General features: G+C 40.3%; 1 protein-coding gene across 4 annotated transcripts in view; it reads left to right on the forward strand.

The window, feature by feature from the left end:
- inpp4b (inositol polyphosphate-4-phosphatase type II B) overlaps positions 1 to 21286 on the forward strand; it is a 244589-nt gene that overhangs the window by 211417 nt on the left and 11886 nt on the right. For 3 of the 4 annotated variants that reach the window (XM_015371659.1, XM_015371654.1, XM_015371656.1), the window contains 9 exons: positions 2281 to 2568; positions 5601 to 5739; positions 13022 to 13194; positions 13323 to 13446; positions 13725 to 13851; positions 14648 to 14788; positions 17137 to 17234; positions 17689 to 17801; positions 19276 to 19430. In XM_015371659.1, coding sequence (XP_015227145.1) covers positions 2281 to 2568; positions 5601 to 5739; positions 13022 to 13194; positions 13323 to 13446; positions 13725 to 13851; positions 14648 to 14788; positions 17137 to 17234; positions 17689 to 17801; positions 19276 to 19430 — 1358 coding nt within the window. Of the gene's footprint in view, positions 1 to 2280; positions 2569 to 5600; positions 5740 to 13018; positions 13195 to 13322; positions 13447 to 13724; positions 13852 to 14647; positions 14789 to 17136; positions 17235 to 17688; positions 17802 to 19275; positions 19431 to 21286 lie in introns of all 4 variants that reach the window. The other variant, XM_015371655.1, reaches the window with a different exon arrangement.

Below are 21286 nucleotides of genomic sequence, written 5' to 3' on the forward strand. Positions count from 1 at the left end.
CGTAGATGATGATAAATAACATAGTTATGTATAATATATTACATTTCTGACTGTATATCCCTGTAATTATTACACACTGTAGCTTTAAACACATGGATTTGATGCTGTGTTCAGCAAATACTGATATTAGTGCCTGATTCCCACAATCCTGATGGTGCATCCATGAAAAAAACCTTGCATCACTTGACACGAAAGGTAAACCTAGCGCTGAGGAAGCCATTTTGTATGGGTATGGGGCATTGCAGACTAACATAAGAAGCAAAACAACCCCCATTCCAAAGGGGTGGACCCGTTCATCCGTTTCAATTTGCCTGTTTACTAAACAAAAACAAGGCTTTTTTGGGCTTCTGTATAAAGCTTCAAACTCAATGCTATTTCTGACATTTTGAATTGAGAAAGCTTCCTGGATGGGAAGCGAAACATCTTCAAATTTGAAAACAAAGTCCAGTGGACTGTTTTTTAACTTTTTTGGAATGACTATGACCTGGACGACTGAGAATCTTCACCAGCATTTTATACCATGCCTCAGTGTTGTTAGAGGGGAGAAGCAGGGAATAAAACTGGTATAAGATCTGAATAATCACCATGAATGAATAAATTGTTCTTTGTTGTGAGGTGCATCTCTGATAAAATAAACTTTCCTCCACCCAAAACCATGCAACTTTCTGATTAGCTCTGGATATGAAAAAAAAAGCAAAGTTCTATAGATGATGATGATGATGATGTCCAATGTGAGAATCAGTGAACGGACTAATGCAGCAAACCCTTTCTTCCTTCAAATGTGTCCTTGGAACATCATCATGTTCCGGGTTCGTTAGTTTAAAAAGAAAATCTCATTGGTTCAGATCTAAATCCATCTGCATATGTGAGAGGAAAGCATCCTAGAAGCTGCTGAGATCAAACCAGCTTCACTCTTTCATCCTCCTCCTGTTTCTAAACCAAAGTTACTCCTACAGAACCCGGAAAGTCCTATTTTTAAGAGCCCAAATGTTCTCCCCTTCAGGGGAAAATCACTGAAGGTGAATGGATTTTTGTTTCCTCTTTCTTAGATCAAACCCAGCGTGTTTTTGCCTGGTCAGAGCCCACTGACGCGCTCTCAGATTTCAGACTCAGCCCCTGCTTATTACAGATCACATCAGCAGATTCAAAATTGAGACAAGCATCTCTTTATCTTTAGGGATTTTCACGTTTTAGCTCCTTCAGAGGTGCTACTGATGAATTACACAAAAGAGTATTTTTTTGCTTAGTGTGGCTAAAAAAAAAAAAAAAACTTCATCTCTTTTAACTTCTACATGAAGCACAGTATCTGCACTTCCTGGAGCATTGGACTCGATTCTGAAGCACTTCATTTGGATGCTACTTTTACCAAGTACCTCCTTCATTTACAGTGAATCAACTGTGCTTCGACCTTCTGCTCAACTTTAAATATGGGATTTTGCTTTAACTCACTATAGATAAGTTAATAATACTAGAATTACAAACTAAGATTTCATTTTTCTTTAAATCTCAAATATCTGCTTAAGGTTTTAGTTTTTACATCATCTTCTGGGCCTGTTTCCAAATTTCATTTTCACTCATTTGTGTTTTCCTTCAGACCGTTTGAGCCGTCTCTAGTTGCAACATGGCTGACCTACACTGAGGAACTTGAATCAGACCAATGCTAGAAGTTTAAAGGGAGACACATTGAAATATAACTGTGGTTTCCATTTGAGCGATTATCTAATGGTCGACTCTCTTTTGCAGAAATACAGTTTGTTTCATTTAAATTTAAACGCATATTTTTATTGATGGCAACAGACTCAATCTGGTCTAAACTGTTGCTTTTTAAAAACTGGAAAAGGGGATTGATACAAACTTTATGGAAAAAGATTAAACTAATAAAGTTGTTTAGGGCAGGTAGTGCTGGTTGATGATCTTCTTATTCTGCATTTTCATAACCAGTCAGTCATCCTACAGGACGCAACCTAAAAAAACCAATATATACACCAAAAAGGCCAAGAAGTAGTAAGAAGTAGTAGTAGACAGTTTAGACTTTTCTTTTCTTGTTTGGTTTTTCGCCAGCTCTCCTGCAGAGGTGAGGTGACTGACTGAATGACTGAGTTCAACTTCCTGTTTTTTTCAGTGAATAGATCTCTGCTCTCCCTTGGAGCAACTCCACTTCAGCTCCTGACAGCTGCTTCCCTCTGTCTGCATTGTTTTATTCAACACTTTTATTATCATTTTTTGTTCAGCCTGGGCTGTTTGTCCCTTTGTAACTCCCTTCTTCTCCTTTTGCTGCAGACGGAGCATTTTGTTCACACCCTCAAGGACGAGTTGGTGAAGAGCGCCCTTTTAGCGCTGCACGCAGCCCGGCCAGGGTACGTCTCCAGGAGCCAGAGGCAAACCCCGGTATTGGGCCAGGGGGGGGACCACAGTCACAGTCCAGTCCAAGGACTTCCGGGTCACAGTCCAACCACGCCTGCCACAGAAAGCCCCGTGGTGGGTAACAATGTGGGAGGAGAGGATGGCGGGTCACTAAAGCACCAAGACTCCATACCGCACCATAAAGAGTACGATGAGGAGGAGTGGGTAGGTATACTTCAGGATTTAGGAAGACTTTCTACTGCAAAGGAAACCCAATAGTATGACACGTAACTAATGACATAGATAGACTTGTTAGTGGTTTCATTCTGGAAAAGAAAATGAATTTAAGAAACTGTTCTGGGTGAAGTAAGGATGAAACAAAGAAAGTTCACATCACCATCGGCCAATTTTCTCCAACAGGGACTGTATGCATGTAAAGGCAAAAGGCCAGGTGTACCTTCTATGGACTCAAACAGAGCCCTCCCACTCACAGCACTAACTAAAATATCCAAATGAACAAAAGCCACCAGAACTGTAACTCAAATATTTTTGAGGCAGTCAGTTACAAAAGCTTTTCTAAGATAATAAACTTAGATTCAGAAGTTATCAGAAAACACATTTTGATTACATTTTACTACTCCATCTAGATTTCAGTTTAAAATAAGTCATGATGCAAACTTGAAAAGTTTCACTCTAACTATTCAAACTTCTGATTTATGAATTAAAATGGTTGCATTTTCAAAAAACCTTCACATTCAGATATTATTACATAAACAAGCAAATAACTTGGATGTTTAGTTGATATCCTGATGGTAATGTAGCAGCATCAGGTTACTGGTGAGATTATGCATGTGGCCACAGGGTGGATGTATGGACGGGCATCGGTGTGGTAAAGAGCTCCTAGACCTCAATTTCAAAGTCGGGACAGTTTCATCAGGTTAGAATCAGATATCTATGGATGTGATTCTGTTTCAGAAACTCTCCAGTAAAAGATTTCTCCTAGTTTTGCCTAAAAAATGGCTATAAGGTGTATTGTCTTTCACGTTCTTAATTTTCATTCCAACATTGCTCCAGCTTTTTTTCATGCTATCAGAAACGTGCTGCTGCATTATGGGTAATTCTGGTGCTGAGAGTCACGCATTTTAAAGTCCCACCTCCTGCACTGTGATTGGTTCATCCAGACCAGGCTACCTTGTTATACTTAAGTTGTTCTTTAGTAATCTATTGAGATTATGTTTAATTAATACACAAATAAGTCTTTATTATTCGAAAGCTTTGAGTTTAATTTACTTAAACCGCAAGAATATGTTTTAAAGGGAAGCTGTGTTTACATCGTCAAGCTTTCTCTCCCCAATTATTTCCTGAGAAGAGGTTAATCTGAACAAACACTTTAAATAAAAATTTATCGTTGATATGTATTAAATAACTTTTAGACATGACAACAGATTTTGACAGAAGTTGTAATAGTATTCAGACCAGAGAAATGGCACAGGTGGGAGTGCTTATCACTGGGCTCGCTTCTTTAGAAAGTTCACCCAGACAACCAGTTAAAGAAGCATTTTATGCATTTCCATTCTGCCACATCTCACATCATTACATCATACACGTTTGTTCATGAAGAGACTGCATGGGCTCCAGTCATATCAAAATATTACACAGTGTTCTTAGATCAAGGACAAGCTGAATGCAGAGTGACAGAGCTCTCTGTTAGGAATAGTCCAATCTGTCTGTAAGCTCCCATTTCATTCCAAAATCTTTGTTACAATCATAATGAAGACGATAACTTTTTATCCTGATTGAAGAGATATCCTAATTAGACAAACTGCTTGCTTAACAGGAAGGTCATATTAGGGTTTAACAAGCACATACATGAATTATAAAAATAATCCTAACAATGTTAAACTAACTCAGCCCATTTGAGTTAGCACAAATTAAAAATAATAAGTTTTAACTACTCATCTTGACATTCGGGTTCACAGTGTGTTTTTCAGTCTGTCCTCCAGACAGAAACAGAAACAGGAAGACTGGAGCAGCTCTCTGTGTTTTTAAAACTTGTCTGGAAAGGTTGAGCTTCCTGCCTTTGAAAAGGACCTCAGTCATTCCACACTTTTATTTTTATCAGATTTATTTAACATGCTATGAAAAGACCTTCATTTTGCCTCAAAGTTTGCATGGCCAGCCAGACTGACTTACATTGTGCTCTCAACATATCAGTCTGGAATGAGGTGGAATTGAAAGGCGGGACTAACAGGGTCAGCAGGTACAGCTTAAAACCTATCAAATAATTACAGATGTGACACACAAAAAAGACACAATAAAGGGCAACTATAAATCGGCTGCTTTGCAGCTGCAGTCTGGACAACTCGGTTACAGCAAAGCATTGCTGCATTATGGGCCGGCCTCCCACAGTGCGATCAGTGCGCTCTGTTTTAGACCGTAGAGCGTTGACGGTATATACAAGTATATGACTCGTATAAGTCAGTGTGATTGGTCAGGATATGTATCTACTTTCAAGCAGCCAGGATGTCCTTCGATCTTTGAAATTCTCCTGATCAACATTCCGGATACTTAATAGAATATCATCATTACAGGATAAAAGATAAACTAAAAAAACAGGTTAAGGTGTTTTAAAACCATTGATAAATCTCATAAACTATAAGATTTATCAAAGGGTTATTTTTGCCACATTAATTTTTTAACTGTAGGGAACCGATGCTGATCCGGTTCCATTGATTTAAATCCTGGTTCTGAGTTAAGAAAGATGATTCGGTGGAGAAAGGAGCTGATGTCATCACTTCAGACCATTCCCTGCAAAATGATATGAAACTACAGACATTTTGTCTCATTTTAGCAGAAATGATTTTTGAACATTTGGCAGAGAAAATCTGTCTGAGGAGGATTATTATGTTTCATCCTCATCGCTGAAACCAGGCCAGCTTCTCAATGAGCGTGGACGCCTCTTTGTTTGTCTTCTGTCACACCGACTGCAGACGCGTCATTCAATTATTTCTTGCCGTTTAAACAACCTAAATTTGTTTTTAAATGAAGAACTTGTAGAATCAGGCAGAGCTCATCTGCAAACAAACTCAGACTGAAGCTTCAGTTCATCAGGAATAAACTGAAACCCAGAACAAAAAGACAACTGCTTTGAATAGAACCCATCTCATCTTTTCAACACAAAGACATGTTTTGTTTATTGCTGTTTTTCCTTCGCCGTGGTCTGACCTGGTTTGTGGTTGTGATCTCCTCTTCCTCAGGACAGAGTGTGGGCCAACGTGGCTAAATGTCTTAACTGTGTGATCGCCGTCGTGGATAAACTCCTAGAAGGAGGCAACAGTAAACAGGAAGCTGGAGCCGAGCAGCAACTGGCCGACGTCATAACCTCACACAACCCAGGTGAGATCCTTGACTCAAATATTTACCGTTCCTTAGTGTCAGAAGGTTAAAAATCACCATCATCTTCACAGCCAGTCTGTATGTTTAAGCTTGTAGCTCCTCCTCATGTTGGAGATGAAGAGACTTTGCCTGCAGAGGTCCAGCATACATGTATGTACATAGAGAGATGGTTGGTTGATCCGCAGAAGGAGATCAGCTCAGGATTAAAGTTGCCGTAGCTCAGAGACCTAACGAACAGGCACCCTACCCAATTATTTAAAGCCACGCTGCGACTGGACCCCTCTGTTGGTAGGAGGAAAGAGACTGTAGAAAACCATTCATTTCTGCTCCAGTACCACCAACATGGATCCTCCTAGAACACAGGACTCCGTTTTCTTCTAACATAAAAGTCATGAAGTGATCCTTTGCATTAGGAAGCCATGATTGTGCACATTCCACTTTTCTGTCCAAACGTTTGCTTAAAGCATATTTCCACCTGGAATCCGTCTGCAGTTGGTTTTATTTTGTTTGGCCATTTTAGCAGGTTGGTGGAGAAGTTCAAGTTACGACTCAGCAGAGACTCATAGGAAATCTTCTGTTTGCTTGGATGAAGCTTTTCAACCTAAGAGAACACAATCAATCTATTTCTGTTAAAAAAAAATATGTGCCATGCAGCTTATTTAGTAACAATAAAACAATCTGTTATCTGTGTAAAGCTTAAAACCAGGATTCTGATCTATACAAGGAAATTACATAGTAGTTGTTCAAACAAATGGACTCAGTAACAATTATTTCCCAAAAACTGTGAAGGTCGACAACATAGTGTATACAAAACCAAATTTGGTTTTGCACAGCTTTCAGACAATAAATGAGCAGCAGCTAAGCAGTGAAAATAACATTTCTGGAAATAAATGAATCAAAAAGTTTTTTTTTTTTATATAAAACTAAAGATTACTAATCAATTAAAAGTATCTAATAAGCAAACACAGCTTTTTTAAAGAGATTTCATCTTCTCATATTCAAACTCTCATATTGCTGCTGCTGTAGATTGGTTTATTTCTGTGTCTGACCCAAAGATGGCGGTGGGTGCAGCATGGCTATCTGTTTGCCTGCTGTAAGACCCTCAGAGCCAGGTGGCTCCAAAGGCTCCGCACATCGACCCACATTCTCAGGATCCTAACAGAAAAATTCTATTTTAAGTTTTATTTATGTCTTCTTAAACCAGAAAGATGTTTTTTTAGTCTGTGTCATGAAAGCTTACAGTACTGCAGAACTAAGGAGCTGTGCTAGTGGTTGACCCAACTTCTCAGCCTCAGCAGCAGTCCTGGCCTCCTTTTGATGGATTCTGACGTGCTTTCCTCTTGAAGTCGTCTTTTTCTGGTTTGCACCAAAGGAAATGGGCCCGATTTCATTTAACAGTAGTTTAGTTTTTGCTAGAGAGAACATGAAGCTGGTAGGCACCAGGATCTGGTCAGAACTCATTGGTCCTTAACCATTTATAGAAAAAAAAGTATTATTTAGAAATAAATAAAAGCATCAAGTTTGCAAACATTTACAGATTTACCCAACATATAACATGAAATACAAAAATCTATATTTATTTCTATGCTGTAATTCACATCATTTCCTCTCAAAGTTTCTAAGGAAAGCCAGCTGATTGCATCCAGTCACTTTGCAGGATTCTCTCCTGTGGATCAACATGTGGAGATATTGACTCTTCAGCATCCCTCACACCGAGCATGCATGCAGCCACAGTCCTTTAACAGGAAGAAACCTCCAGCAGAACCAGAAGCAGGCTTAGTGTGAGCTGCCTTCTGCTGAGGCTGGCTAGGGTTGGGGGAGACAGAAGCAGACATAGAAAAAAAAAACATAGAAGCGCTGATCTATAAATAAATGAGTGGGGATGGGGGAGGCAGGTGTATCTGTGTGCAGGTGATGGACAGGTGGGGTCCTCCTCCTCTTCATCCTATTCTTCCCTCAGTCTGTTGGCAGCATTTCTCCAATGAGATGAAACAGGATTTTTTTGATTGTCTCCACATGCTGTAAATCTTCTGTGTTGACCAGAGTAGAGTGTTCTGATCCAACACTGCCCCCTGCTGGTTCCCTAATACATTACTCATTACAGCCGGAATAAAACATTGCTTCTCTGAGGGTTGAAAGTATTTGGGGACTTTTAAATTGGATGTTTACAGATGGTATATAACTCTCTTTCATTTTCAAATGCACCTTATTAATTTCAGATTAGTGAATCAGGACAGTTCGTACCTCCAGCTAATCTCTATTATGAATGATCTTATCCCAGAGAGGTACTCTCTCCTCTATTTTAGAGATAATTCAGTTCATGATTTTCCTTTTTTTATTATGTGTTCAGTGGATTTTTCTTTTGGAATTTTTCTTTTGTTGCTGAATTTCTGACCTTCAGAATTTGAATCTGAAATGTTTTTGTCATCGAACAGAAAAGCAGAATAAAGTTTCTTTTAGTTGGATTACATTTCTTAGAGCAGTCGAAGCCAGAGGTTTGAATTTATTCCAGTGGTTGATTGGCTTCATTGGGACCGTTTTTGGAAAATTCTCACTGATTCTGTATTTAGCTTCTATTGCTGTAATGACTCAGAACAGAGGGATCCAGAATTCAGGCAAGAGAGACAGTGGAATAACTTTTATATCTGTTGTATTTGTGGCTAGTTCGTCTAAGGCAGGAGCGTCTATCCTAGAGAACCACGATAATAGGACGTGTGAGTCACTAACCTGGTTTGACAGTTCAGTCCATGCCCAGATAACGATGATGATTCCAGCCGGGCGGGTGACAAGATGCAGCGAAGGCTCCTAGAGAGTTTCAGACGCTGAAGCCTTGAAGGCTGCAGAACTGACAGGAAGTCAGATCCAAACAGACAAAGGAAGGCAGGATAATTTAGGTCAAAATCAGTAGGCAGGTCCAAGTTCAGTCCACAAGAAGAATCCGGCAGATGTCTGAAGACGGGTCAGGCAAACAGATCAGATGGGGGCAGGCAGGCTCAAAAGTCCAAATACAAACTAGGTCAGCATCAGACAATCAGAACACTATAAGTTTCACTAGAAAAACTCTCACCAAAAGGCTCAAGAATAATCTGGCTCATATGGCTGGGACCAAAGAGTTTAAATAGAAGCAGGAGCAGGTGGATCAGATTAGCAGTGAAGAGAAACAGGGCAGAGCTAGACAGGTGAATTAAATGAGCAATCAAGCCAGCCATCAGTGCCAAAATCATGACAATTGTACCCTTCAGCAATAAGGTCTCTTAAGTTTAAAAGGTTAAACTTTTTTCTGAGGAAATCAAATCATAGAGAAATTATCAAGAAGTCTTAGATATGGCTTGCATTTGTTTTTAACTTAGTTTTGTCAAAGTTTGGTTGTGGTTTTGGACCCAAATGCAGAGACTGAGTGGCAGGGGTGAGTTCTTCAGTTTTTTTAATTCATAAACACAGGTAACAGAGGCAGGAATCCAAAAAATTAAACTTAAAAATGTAAACAACCAGAACCATGGAGATATCAAGGGAAAACAATCACAAAGAGCCAGGGTAAGATGAAGTAAGACAAGATATGACACAGTAAGACGAGGAACCAGCACTGAAGAACTGCACAAGGAGAGTATTTAAGGTAGAGTGAACGAAGAGAGGACTAACTAGCAGAGAGCAGCAAAGGAAGGAGCTAGGGAAAGGGAGACCAACACAAGAGGTCTCAAATATATCCAGAAAATACAACAAAATAGGAATTAAACCAATAAAACTAGAAAACATGGAGCAAAGTAAAACATAACAGAACCAAGACCGTTACAAGTTTTCAGAACTTTATAGATTTCTACTGGTCATTTTCAGTTTGTGTTTGAAATATCCCAGAGAAAACATTGACCAATAGACGACTCTTCCTCTTGACTCAGTTGAAATATAATGGACGTCTGCCTTATCTCTTTTTTCTTCTCATTCCCTGCCTTTTAACCTGAATTCCTTTTTTGCTCTGACACTTTCCCTTCTTCTTTTAAGAGCTTTTTAACTTTTGCGCAGTATTATAGCCACGTATCAAGAAGACTTCTGCAGTGATCTGCATTTTAAAGACTTTTCTTTGACTTCTCAGTTTTTGGAAGCTATCTGTTCCAAAAACCAGTGAAATGGACATGTTAATCTCCTTGTGAGACAGAGCCAATGCTTTGTCTTCACTGAAACAGCTGATTCAGTTTTGTGATGCGAATGCAGCCTTTCTGCTACCTACAGAAATATAAGGTTGGCTTTTACACAAACAGCCTTTCTGAAATGAGCTTTTTGTTCTTGGTTTTATTCACAACAAACTAGCTTAGCTGCTACGGTTCTTTTCATTATTCAAATGATTTTCTTTCGCTTCCAGATTTTACACAACATATGCCGTTCTTATTAAGTGTAACTACATTTTTTTACATTTAAGCATTTATTAAGATCTTCCAGAAACCTTACATTATAAATATTATATACTTGGTGAACAGCTGGTATAAGGTGAGTTTCTCATTATCAGAGGCTGCGATCATTCATTTCCACGTTCCTCTTTTGTTTTGTCAGTTTATTAAAGTTGTTAAGATGCTGTTGTAAAATGCTGATGTCAGTTTTTCAAAATGTTTGTGCAGTTTGGACAGGGTGTTGATTTGTTGGGTTTTCACTCTTCTGGAATAAATTCTTTTGAAATATGCCAAATATGACAAATTCGATGGGATTCATTTATATGTCTTTTTTTTCCTTTTTGTTGTTATTTCAGCAAATTTTGTTTTTAATTCCTTAAACTTTAGAGTTTTAATTTATTTATACTCTAATTCGGAGAACTAACCCTGATCCTAAAATCAGAAAATTACAACCTAAACCTTAGGTCAGCTAATTTAACATGATTTAAATTAACTGCTGGTGACATTGATCATAAAACGGCGGCGCCCTGCTCCTGAGGTGCAGTGTTCTATCTTTTAGAAGTATACCGGATCAGCATGTGTTCTGCACTTCAAAGGAAGGAATAATAGTATTGGTAAAGCCTTTCCCTTCAGCAAGGTTGAACTGGCACTGCAGCTTTCTATCCAACCAAACACTGTGACACCCAGTGAGGGATCTTATGGGGGATCCTGACCATTAATCATGTCCAGAAAGTCTTTTTTTTGCCTCATCAAACCTAATAACAAGTTAAACCATAAACTCCTTGTTCTGTTTTTGGATTTCTTTACTTTTACAGCTACATGTTTACTGTCTGCTGAGGCTGCATCCTGCTCATATGTTTTTTACAATCCTACCTGCAGTATTTCTACCTGGTTACCCGTGTCACTTCGGGATCAACTGGTTTTTAACCCTTTAAAGCCCGATCCAAGAATAAAACAAAACAGAAAATTACTTTTTTTTTTAAGTCCTAATTTGGCCTTTTAACAAAATATGTAAAAAGAAAAAACAGAAATACATTTTTGATATAATTTATTACTATGCGATAAGTGATTATTTTTTGTGTAGTCTTCTGCCCTCTGTTATCAGGTATATCTGATTGTGTACAATAGGATTTTGTGCAAAGTTTTTACCATTAAACTATGCAAAAGGTGTGTTAGGTTTATGCTTTATACATCATGTGCATTGTTACTTTGCTAGCCGGATTAGACAGAGCAGAAGGCCTTCCTTCACGTTGTGGATGTCACTGTGTGTACGGAGGTCATCTAATCAGGACAGCCTTCACATGGATGGCGTGTCAGTTTCTGATACGGACAGCTAAGCATCCACCTGGTGCAACACATAGACTCATGAGCTATAAGAAGCAGAAGATGACCTTGTTCGGGGCTCAATCTTTGCCGGACGCTCGCGGACGTGATTTTTGAGCCCACAGCTGTGCAAACTCCAAGCAATTTTCTCTGTCCTGTAACGACCTGACCTGGAATGAACTCTGTTACTTTTTTACTTCTGTTTTATAGTCCTTTTTACATGTTATTACCCAGTTTGAGTTAAGAGTAGTAAATAACTTGCTCCCAGGAATAGAACCGTGAGGATGCCCCTGAGGCGCAACGGCTTTTTTAGGGGACATAACTTCCTCATTTAACAGGTGTCAGACGCGAAACATTTCAGAAACCGTATGTATCAAATATGATACATATGGCATTACAGGGTTAAGTTTACTTAGCTCCATTTCAGGTTAGCTTTGTTTGGTTTCTGTGGATGCTATCAAGAGCAAGCTCAAAATCTCTTTTGCAAAGCTTTTTAACAACTCCAGTGTGTCAGCTGTTTTACTATGATTATTTTATTTTGTTTTAGACTGTTCCATATTTTATTTCTGCATGTTTGTGAAGCACTTTGTAACCCAAATATCTGTGAAAGATGCCATATAAATAAACCCTTACTTACTTACTGGTTACTCTAGGGTTTTCCTATGAAAGTATCCTACAGGATCTCTTAGCTTCCTCCCCCACGCTGTTCATCCAGTCGACTGAACTGTGTGAGATATTAGAACCACTGAGATTGTGGTTTCTTCCTCAGAGTAAGACTGAAACTGCTCATAGAGGTGCAGAAACCTCTCATGTATGGTGTAATTAAACAGAGGGTTTCCACAATGCTTCAAACCCCTTCAAAGTTTAGAAACTATGTTTATGGCCTGTTAGTGGGATGTTTTTAGAAAATGAAAATGCTGCAGGTAAATTGAATTTGAGGAAACTGAGCCTAGAAAGGGTCCTTGACTTTGATGTTAAAGGTGGCATTGGACCATTTAAGCATTATTTTAACATCAAGGGGAACCTGACAAACATTGCTTTAACAAAGTAATTTCTTTATAGCCTTTACACTTTTTGAATGTTTCATACTTCACTGCTTGAAATGCCCACCACGCATTTCCATCCATCCATCTTCTGCTTATTCCATCAGGTTCATGGTGGGGCAGGTGTCTATCTCCGGCAGTCTATGGGCAAGAGGCTGGGTCGCCAGTCTGTCGGGGGGCAACACAGAAACAAACAAATACATATAACCGATATGCACACACACATTCTAACACCTAAGGACATTTTAGCAATGCCAATGAACCTAACGGTTATTTTTTTTAACTGTGAGAGGAAGCTGAAGTACTCAGAGAAAAATCCCTATAGCACAGGACAACATGCAAACTCCCAACCTCCCCAGGCTGGGAATCAAACCCGGAACCTTCTTGATGCAAGGCAGCAGTGCTACAAACTGCACCACCTTGCAGCCATTTCCAAATATCTCCTTCTATTAAATTATGTTTTTTTTTTTCCATTTTCTCCTTATTCATAGTCCTGTTGTGGAACTAAGGTTCATGCCATTCCATTTCTCTCAGCAGGTGACTGGCGAGAGCAGCTGAGTCCTCCAGTGAGCAGATTGAAGGAGTGTGTGATGAACGTGGTGGAGAAAGCAAAGAGAGCAATGACATTCGTCCTCCTGCAGGAGGCAGTGTGCAGCATACCCCAAGGCTTCCATCTGCAGCAGAGGAGAGACGTTGTCTTCAGTCAGGCAGTAGGTGGCAGCAGCAGTACTATAGATAGAACTGAGTGATCAGGTTCAGTGTTTTTATGTCAACATGTCATTGTGTTTGACCCAGAAAGGTCAAAGTAGAACTTGAACTTGTTGTTTCACACCCACAGCTGGCTGCATTGGCGTGTGGCTTTGTGATGAAGCTGTATGCCGGCTTGCAGGACAAAGACTTCCTGAGGCAGCTCCACCTGGTTGGCCTGGTGGCTCAGTTTGAGAGCCTCCTAAGTACCTACAGTGAGTCAAAGCCAGCAGCTGGCACTAAGCCTACTCTGAATATTTGCAGAAAATTAACCCTCGAAAGAGATGTTTAGTGATTAAATCAGCTGGTGAGTGATAAGGCGGTGGCAAGTTGCACCACGTTAAAAATAAGTCAGTGAATCATTCAGTTGTTGGTTTTGGCACAATGCCCCTCTCCGTGTCATTCAGTTCCTTCCTATTGAAATATAAACAGTAGAATAAAAGCGGAAAACTAGAGTCAGTGATAAAGTCGGTGTTTTGTCTTCCTGTTTAAGGTGAGGAGATCGGGATGCTGGAAGACATGGAGGTTGGAATCTCTGACCTGCAGAAGGTCGTATTCAGGATCACAGAGGCCAAAGCCGAGGACCTTGGTGAGCTGCAGCCTTCAGTTTGTGGCCGACGGTGAGACCCTCCCCCCGTTCCCAAAGATGGAATAACCCGCAATATATAAAAAATAAAAATAGGGGAGTGGTGGCCTAGTGGTTAGTGTATAGAGCTTGGAATCCTGAGGTTGTGAGTTTAAAAACCCACTCCGACATACTCCGGCATTCTGGGTTCCCTCGCAAAGACCCTGAACCCCACACTGCTCCCCACCAGGCGCCGCAAATGGCAGCCCACTGCTCTCCAAGGTGATGGATTAAATGCAGAGAGTGTAATGAGCTGGAAAAAAATACACAGAAAAGATTGCTTCTCTGCAATCCAAGCAAATACTTTATTTCCAAAATTTGTCACCAGGAGCTAATTGTTCCATTGAACCAGTTCACATAATTTTTTTTTAGGTTTTCGTGAACTGAAATCTTCACATGTTCAGATAATCAGAATAATCAACAACAATGAACTATTTAATAGATAATCTATTTGTGCCCTAAAAGTCTGCTTTTGTTCTGAATCTGGAAAAGAAACCTCTCAGCAGTTGTTTACAATAGAGTTAAAGTAAAGCAGTAATCCACCTGAGAGATTTCATATGTAAGTCTTCCAATTCCAGGAATTTTGGCTGAATCTTAGAGTGCTGAGGGCAGTTTTACGCCCTTCCTCTGCTGTCTTCATCTCTCAAACTCCTTCAGTTTCTCTCTGAGCATGTCCAAACTTTTCTCAGGTGTCACATTTACAACTTCCCGAAGGGTTTTTTATCCAACAGAAGTGCAGAACATATTGAATGTCTTCTAATGACCTCTTTGCTCTTTTCTATTGAATCCAGAGACCACTTCACTGTCGAAGTGCCATTACCACAAGTGATTTTCCAGTCCTTGCCAGAAGAGATCAAGGGGGGCAAGCCTCTGCGAGTGTTCCCAGTGCTGTTCAATGTGGGCATCAATGAGCAGCAGACCATAGCTGAGAGGTACTGCAGCACCTCCTTGAAACAAACATTGTTCTAGAAGATCTCAACTGATTAGATGTTTGGTTTGACTCTACCAATGCTTTAATGATCTGTCTCCTCATTTTTTCCATCTCACTATTTTAAGCTGCTGTAATATTTTAGGGGAAAAGTTAAGAGCTGTCAGTATCTAGCCTACAGAGCTGAGACTTATGTTTTCCTTTGAGGATCACCCTGACAGCTTGTTAAAGAATAATGCAAGACTCAATATGAAGCAACTTCTGTCACATAAGCTGCCTTTTTACAAATAAGTTGATGATTTGCTACAAAAAAAGACAATATTCCACAGGAACGCATCCTTTGTGGACAATCAGGCATTAACTAAGTATTAGAAGCTTCAACCTCATCTTGAATTGTCTAGACTTTCTAATGATGACCTCTGAACCCCATCTTCACCTCTGGTCCCTCTGAGGGCCTTTCAGACAGGATGCTGTCTGTCGTTCAGGCTCAATTATGCTGTGCAGAAGGTAACATTTCCTCATGTTTCTAATGAACTAGGCTAACTTGATGTAGCGTTCCTTTGGCCAATCGGTGGGGGAATGGGCGGGGCTAAGAAAAGCTTGAGTTGTTCGACGCATTCTCTGCAATCTCTCTGAAAAACTCTAAACTTATGCTGATTCTCAGTCATCCAGGTCATAGTCATTCCATAAAAGTTTAAAAAATATCCACTGGACTTGGTTTCCAAGATTTGAAGACGTTTCGCCACCTCTCCAGGAAGCTTTCTCAATTCAAATGTCTGGATCCGCAGTGAGTTTGGGTCTTTATATAGACAACGCCTTGTATTGCTTGGAAACATGCAAATGCAAACCGACGAGTGGGTCGTTTGGTTCCATTGTTAGCCTGTAATATCTGAAACCTGTCTATGATTCTGAAGGTCGGTCGTTAAGGAGGTATTGTTCACCGGCTGAAGAGAGGAGGTACTTTGTTCCTCTGTGATGGGGTGGGGGGTGTGGTGATATCTGGAAGGGATCATCTCTATAACTGAATTGTAGGTTTTAGAAGCTGGACTCTGAGTCCACCACTTCTGTTTAAAGTTGTTTTTTTCTCTCTTAACATAGATGGCTTCCTTCACTCCCCTCTCAAATGTCTGGATCTGCGGATCCAGACATTTGAATTGAGAAAGCTTCCTGGAGGGGAAGCGAAACGTCTTCAAATCTTGGAAACCAAGTCCAGTGGATTGTTTTTTTAACTTTCACGGAACTCTAAACTTAGATTTATTCTAAACTTTATTTGTCCCTTGGGATTACTTCCTCAGGGAAATTCTGGTTCCAGTAACTTATATAGAGTACAAAGAATTAAAGCAAGATGCCATTCAAGATAAAAATTGTGATGTCCTGGAATATGTTTCCTTTAGATATATATTTAAAAAAATGTCTGCACAGTAGAGAGCTAAGGGAAGACTACACAGTAATTGACTTGGGTCATTGCACTTGTACTGCAGAGATGTACTGACCTAATAAATAAAAAATTACACAGCTACACAGTAGGTGGCATGTGTTATTGCACAGTGAGAGACGAATATTGCACGTGATTGACAATAGGTAATGTTTTGCATAAGATGTCCAAGGAGGGAGATGCTGACTCTTGTCCCTCGTCCTATCATGTCCTTCTTCCCCCAAGTGAGGACTTTGACTTATTGTCAGCTCTCATAACATTTCCATTTTCTTAAAGTGCAGCAGTGATCAATGTAAACATTGTGGGAGAAAAAACATGGTGTAAAAAAACACATTGATATGTTCAGTTTGATGCAGGGTCTGTGATATGATTTAGTTTTTTTCAACATTCAGCGGTCTGATGGCGGTGGGAAAGATGATGTTTTGGAATCTGCTGGACCTGCATTGAATGCTGCAAAGCCTTTTCCCAGAGAACAGTAGAACTGTGTGGCTAAACATTTTGACCATAATATTTGAAATCTTAATTAAGTTAACATGCTGAGCCCCGTGAGCAATCAAAAATATTAGTTTGACACTCAGAGAAAACAATTTTAAAGGTTTGAATGAATCTCACACTACTTTACCTTCAGTTGGTCACCTGTTTGTTTTCATGGCAGGTTATAATTCGGATCAATCAGCAGAGCAGTCTGTCAGTCAGTCAGACTGGATCCCCTTTAGTGTAACAAAGATCCTCTGGACCTGCTGCTACTCCAGTTAGCTGTAACTCCATTCTCTGCAGAGCAATTTCCACCCAAGTCTATCAGACTCTTTGCAGCTGCTAGTTAGACATTGTCTCCCACTAGCCTCTGCATCTAAAAAGTTGAAATCATTGGTTAAAGCAGAAGAATATGTTCTCTAACTACTTATATCTGTTCACAGGTTTGGCGATATCTCTCTTCAAGAAAGAATAAACCAGAAGAACTTTGAGGTTCTCGAGGCCTATTATAAAACTTTAAGAGAAAAGCTGCCACTAGAATGTAAGTCTTTATGTATTGAAGCATCTATTAAGCTAAGGGCTTTAGAAATGTAGACATCTTCAGACTCACTGGATGTCCCACATTAATCTGCTGCAGTAAAACAGATGCTGAGGTCAGGAAACAATAAATCTTGTAAAATGTAGCTAAATTAACCCATCAAGTGGGGCTGTGAATGGTTGTCCAATCAGAGAGTCCCAGAATATTGGCTTCAGATGATCCCGCATGATCATTTATAATGACATCTAGAAAATGTAATTTTCCCGTTCTGAGGTTACTGTATAATTTAAAGACAAAGTAATTACGCTTTACGAAAAACATAACTGGGCCAGAAGTGTCTGGAAGTGGAACGGGTCAGAAAATTGGAGCCTGAATCAGATTTAGGGTTTTAATGGGCCTGATTTCACTGCTCTCAGGCCTTCACTGCTTCAGCCTGTTTTTGTTTTGCTCCAAACAGGTCTACCGTGTTTTCAGACACACGCTGACATTAAGGAATTACTTGAAACGCTGGGCCAGAATGTAGTCACAAAGAAGAGGAAGAATGTGGAAATACTCTGGATCGCTGGGACTGTGAGTTCAGTTATTAACAAACCTTCTCTTTCTGTCTCTCTACCATTTGAAAGGTTATGGGAGTTTGATTTTTGCTAAAGTAGAAACGCTGTCATGCTACAGTTGATGTATGCTTTAATTTAGGCCCACAGCCAAAGTCAATAGAAAGATTGATGGCTGTGGAAGATGACACTGTTTGGATTCTGACCTATGGCGGCTCTGTTTGGTGCTGGAAGACGGTTGGGTTTGTCCTGATTAAAGTCATGTTGTATGAAGTTGCACAAGCTGCAGCCTGCTGTCAATGCTCCACTGCACGTATTTGCTCCTTATCTCTGCTCCATCTCATGGTGTCAGAGCTTTTGAACAAATTTGCTTGAAAGTGAGTGGAGCAAAGGTGATGATAAAAATCGGCTGAATGTTTAACTTAAAAATTTAATGTATCCTGATGTAGTGTCCACCATGTTGCGGCCATTGTTGAATGCTTAGCTTTCATTCCTCAGTATTAACACTTTATGGAGCTTTTATTGGTGCTTTTCTGTTTGTTTTTAAATCACTAAAAACTATTGCTCGTTGTAGTCGGACATTTGTTGAGGAGATTAAGAATAAATTGAACCCAGCATCTGATTCAAACCCCCTTCAGTAAAACAAAGGATGTATAAAAACAATTAAAAACAAAAATCATTTGATTTTAAAAAGTAAAGTGTTGATTTTTGCTGCTGCTTCTTAGACTGAGACTTTCCAATGTATAAACATTAATGAACAAGAAAGTCTCTAAAAATATATGCAGTACAGTGTTTCCATTCAGTAGGTAAGACCTGGATCTCAACGTTTTCCTTCCACTCAACTTTCCATCAATGTGCTTAGACACAGCACACTACAAGAGTGATTTCCCTTTTAGTGGAGGTTGTCACCATCAGTGTTTACATGATCCGTTTTGTTACAAGACCCACAGTGATCAAGATAAACAAAATATTAAAAAAGTAATCTTAACAATCTTGCGTTTTAGTTGTTTCTGAGTTAAAATCAGTCTAAAACAATAATAAATGCTGACTGAAAATGAGTGTGCAGCATATTAAACACAGATCTAGATAGTAGAGTTTGATCCAAACAGCATCCGTACCATAATAAGAATGATTGATCATCCCTTTTCAGCTATTATGGCTCTCAGATTTTTTATCCAGAATGCTCAAGGAGGAATAAAATAGAGTGGTTTATTTTCAGTCAGCTGACTGACAGGGCTCAGCAGCAGATGGATGGGGGGGGCTAGACCTGCAGCTTTCAGGTCAGAGCTAATAACAGCTGTTAGATTAGTTAGCGCTGGTGTTTAAGGGGAGCTCAGACTGATAAAAAGAGGCGTTCTGGGTCTGTATACTGCTATTTACTGCTCATTACCAAATACACCCAGCAGCAAAGGATTAGTCCACCTTCTCTCACAAAGAGCTTTTTTTTTGCTTACGGTAAATGATGCCTGATGCAATGACTCACCTGTTTCCAGATTTGCCGAAGGTTGAATGGAATCCGGTTCACCAGCTGTAAAAGTGCCAAAGACCGAACATCCATGTCTGTCACGTTAGAGCAGTGCTCCCTCCTGAGGGATGAACACCAGCTCAGCAAGGACTTCTTCGTCCGCGCTCTGGACTGCATGCGAAGGTGAGACTCAGCTAAAAGCTTTCCTCATCTCAGAGAGTGCACGGTGTTATTGCCTCTGGTCTTTTAGGGGACGGGAGAAAATCACAACTCCCCACACCTCAGAGATCCTGGCATTCAGCAGATAGGGGAACTTTCTCTGGACGTACGGTGCTGTGGAAAAGTTTGGAACAATGCACAGCTTATAGGTGTTCCCCAAAACTTTGGTCCTCATTCGTTTCTACTGTGCTGCCAAAAGTATTGGCACCCTCAAACAATTCTGGTTTGGTCATTTTCTCACCCTAAGAATATTTTGGATTGTGAAGGAAGTCTCACTAGATAAAAATTATGATAAACCAAGTAGATAAAAGTCACTCTGAGCTCATCTGCTTGGCTGTGTCTTTCCTAGACACCTTTGGAGCTGGTTGACAGTTGCCTTTGATTTCTCTGCTTCTTTATGTATATCTGCTTCTGTCACGAAACCAGGACAGATGGACCCCGTATTCAAGGTGAGAGAGTCAGTAGGAAAGTTTATAATGTTTTTTAAAACAAAACCGAACATAACAGAACTGAAATGGGCTGCTGTGGATCTGTGGACCTGCAGCGACTGCAGGGAAAGGGGAGCAGGGCACCGCCCAATAGGTGTCACTTTCTGTAGGGAAAAACACAGGTTAGTGACCACGATCATCTAACAAGAGATGATTATCAGACTGAGTCACTTACCTGGTTTGACAGTTCAGTCCATGCTCTTCTAAAGAGATTAAATCCAGCCGGCTGGCTTGCTCTTCCAAAAGTGTCAGATGCCGCAGCCCCATAGAACATACAGGAGGCCGATCCAGGACGGGGAAAAACAGAGTAGGCCGGAACAGTCCAGGAACCCAAGAGTCCACAGCTGATCCGAAGTTTCGACCCAAACAGGAACAGAAGGATCCAGGACTCGAGGGACCCACAGAGCGTTCAGGCAGGTTGAGAGTCTAGAGTCAGACGGGTGTAGAAGCGTGCCCACACAGACACGCACAGATGCAGACAGGCAGGCTCCGATGCAGACGGACAGGCTCAGTGGTTGAGAGAACAGAGACAAGACGTTGTACCAGAATTTCTGCAGGAAACTTTAAACTGGTCTCCTCCTAGGAGCCAGGTTTACAGGGATAAAACTGAACTTGGACCAGGACACAATCAGAGGACAGGACAAACAAAAAAAACCCTCTCAATCCACTGGCTGCCAGGAACTAGGACATGAACCATGGAATAAACTAAAACTACCAAACAGACAAATGGAAAACAAATAATGATCTGGCCCCAATCGCTTGGGCTGAACCGAATATAAAGTACAGACATAGATGGAAAAGATGCGTAAAAATTAGGAACCGGGCAGAACTTGGCAGGTGAGTGAAATTAACAATTAAGGTGAAGCTATCAGGCCAGATTATGATAGTTTCTGTCTCCTTGAACCCTAGTCGGCAGATGGCCGCTTACACTGGTTCTGGTTCTGCTGGAGGTTTGATCCTGTTAAAAGGGAGTTTTTCCTCTCAAATGTCGCTACAAGAATGCTCGGTGTGAGGGATTGCTAAAGAGTTGATGGGTTAATATAATCAACTGGTTTTCCTTTCATAGAAAACTTTTAACCATCTGACTGGATGATCTGGTTGAATTGTCTCTGTAAAGTGCCTTCAGATGACATGTTGTGAATTGGAGCTATGTAAATAACCTGAATTGAGTTGAACTAAATGATAATTACCTTATTTAGAAGAAGAATCCGTCCAAACCAACGTATTTAAAGAGAATATGAAGTCATGAGAGACGCCTCCTCTGCTCCATAAAAAGACAATGTGAGGTGACACCTGGATGGTGGATTAAGGAGTCCTTGCTGGTTTTCACCA

This window comes from Cyprinodon variegatus, unplaced genomic scaffold, assembly GCF_000732505.1.
Source record: "Cyprinodon variegatus isolate N-32 unplaced genomic scaffold, C_variegatus-1.0 Scaffold61, whole genome shotgun sequence".
Taxonomy (NCBI): Eukaryota; Metazoa; Chordata; class Actinopteri; order Cyprinodontiformes; family Cyprinodontidae; genus Cyprinodon; species Cyprinodon variegatus.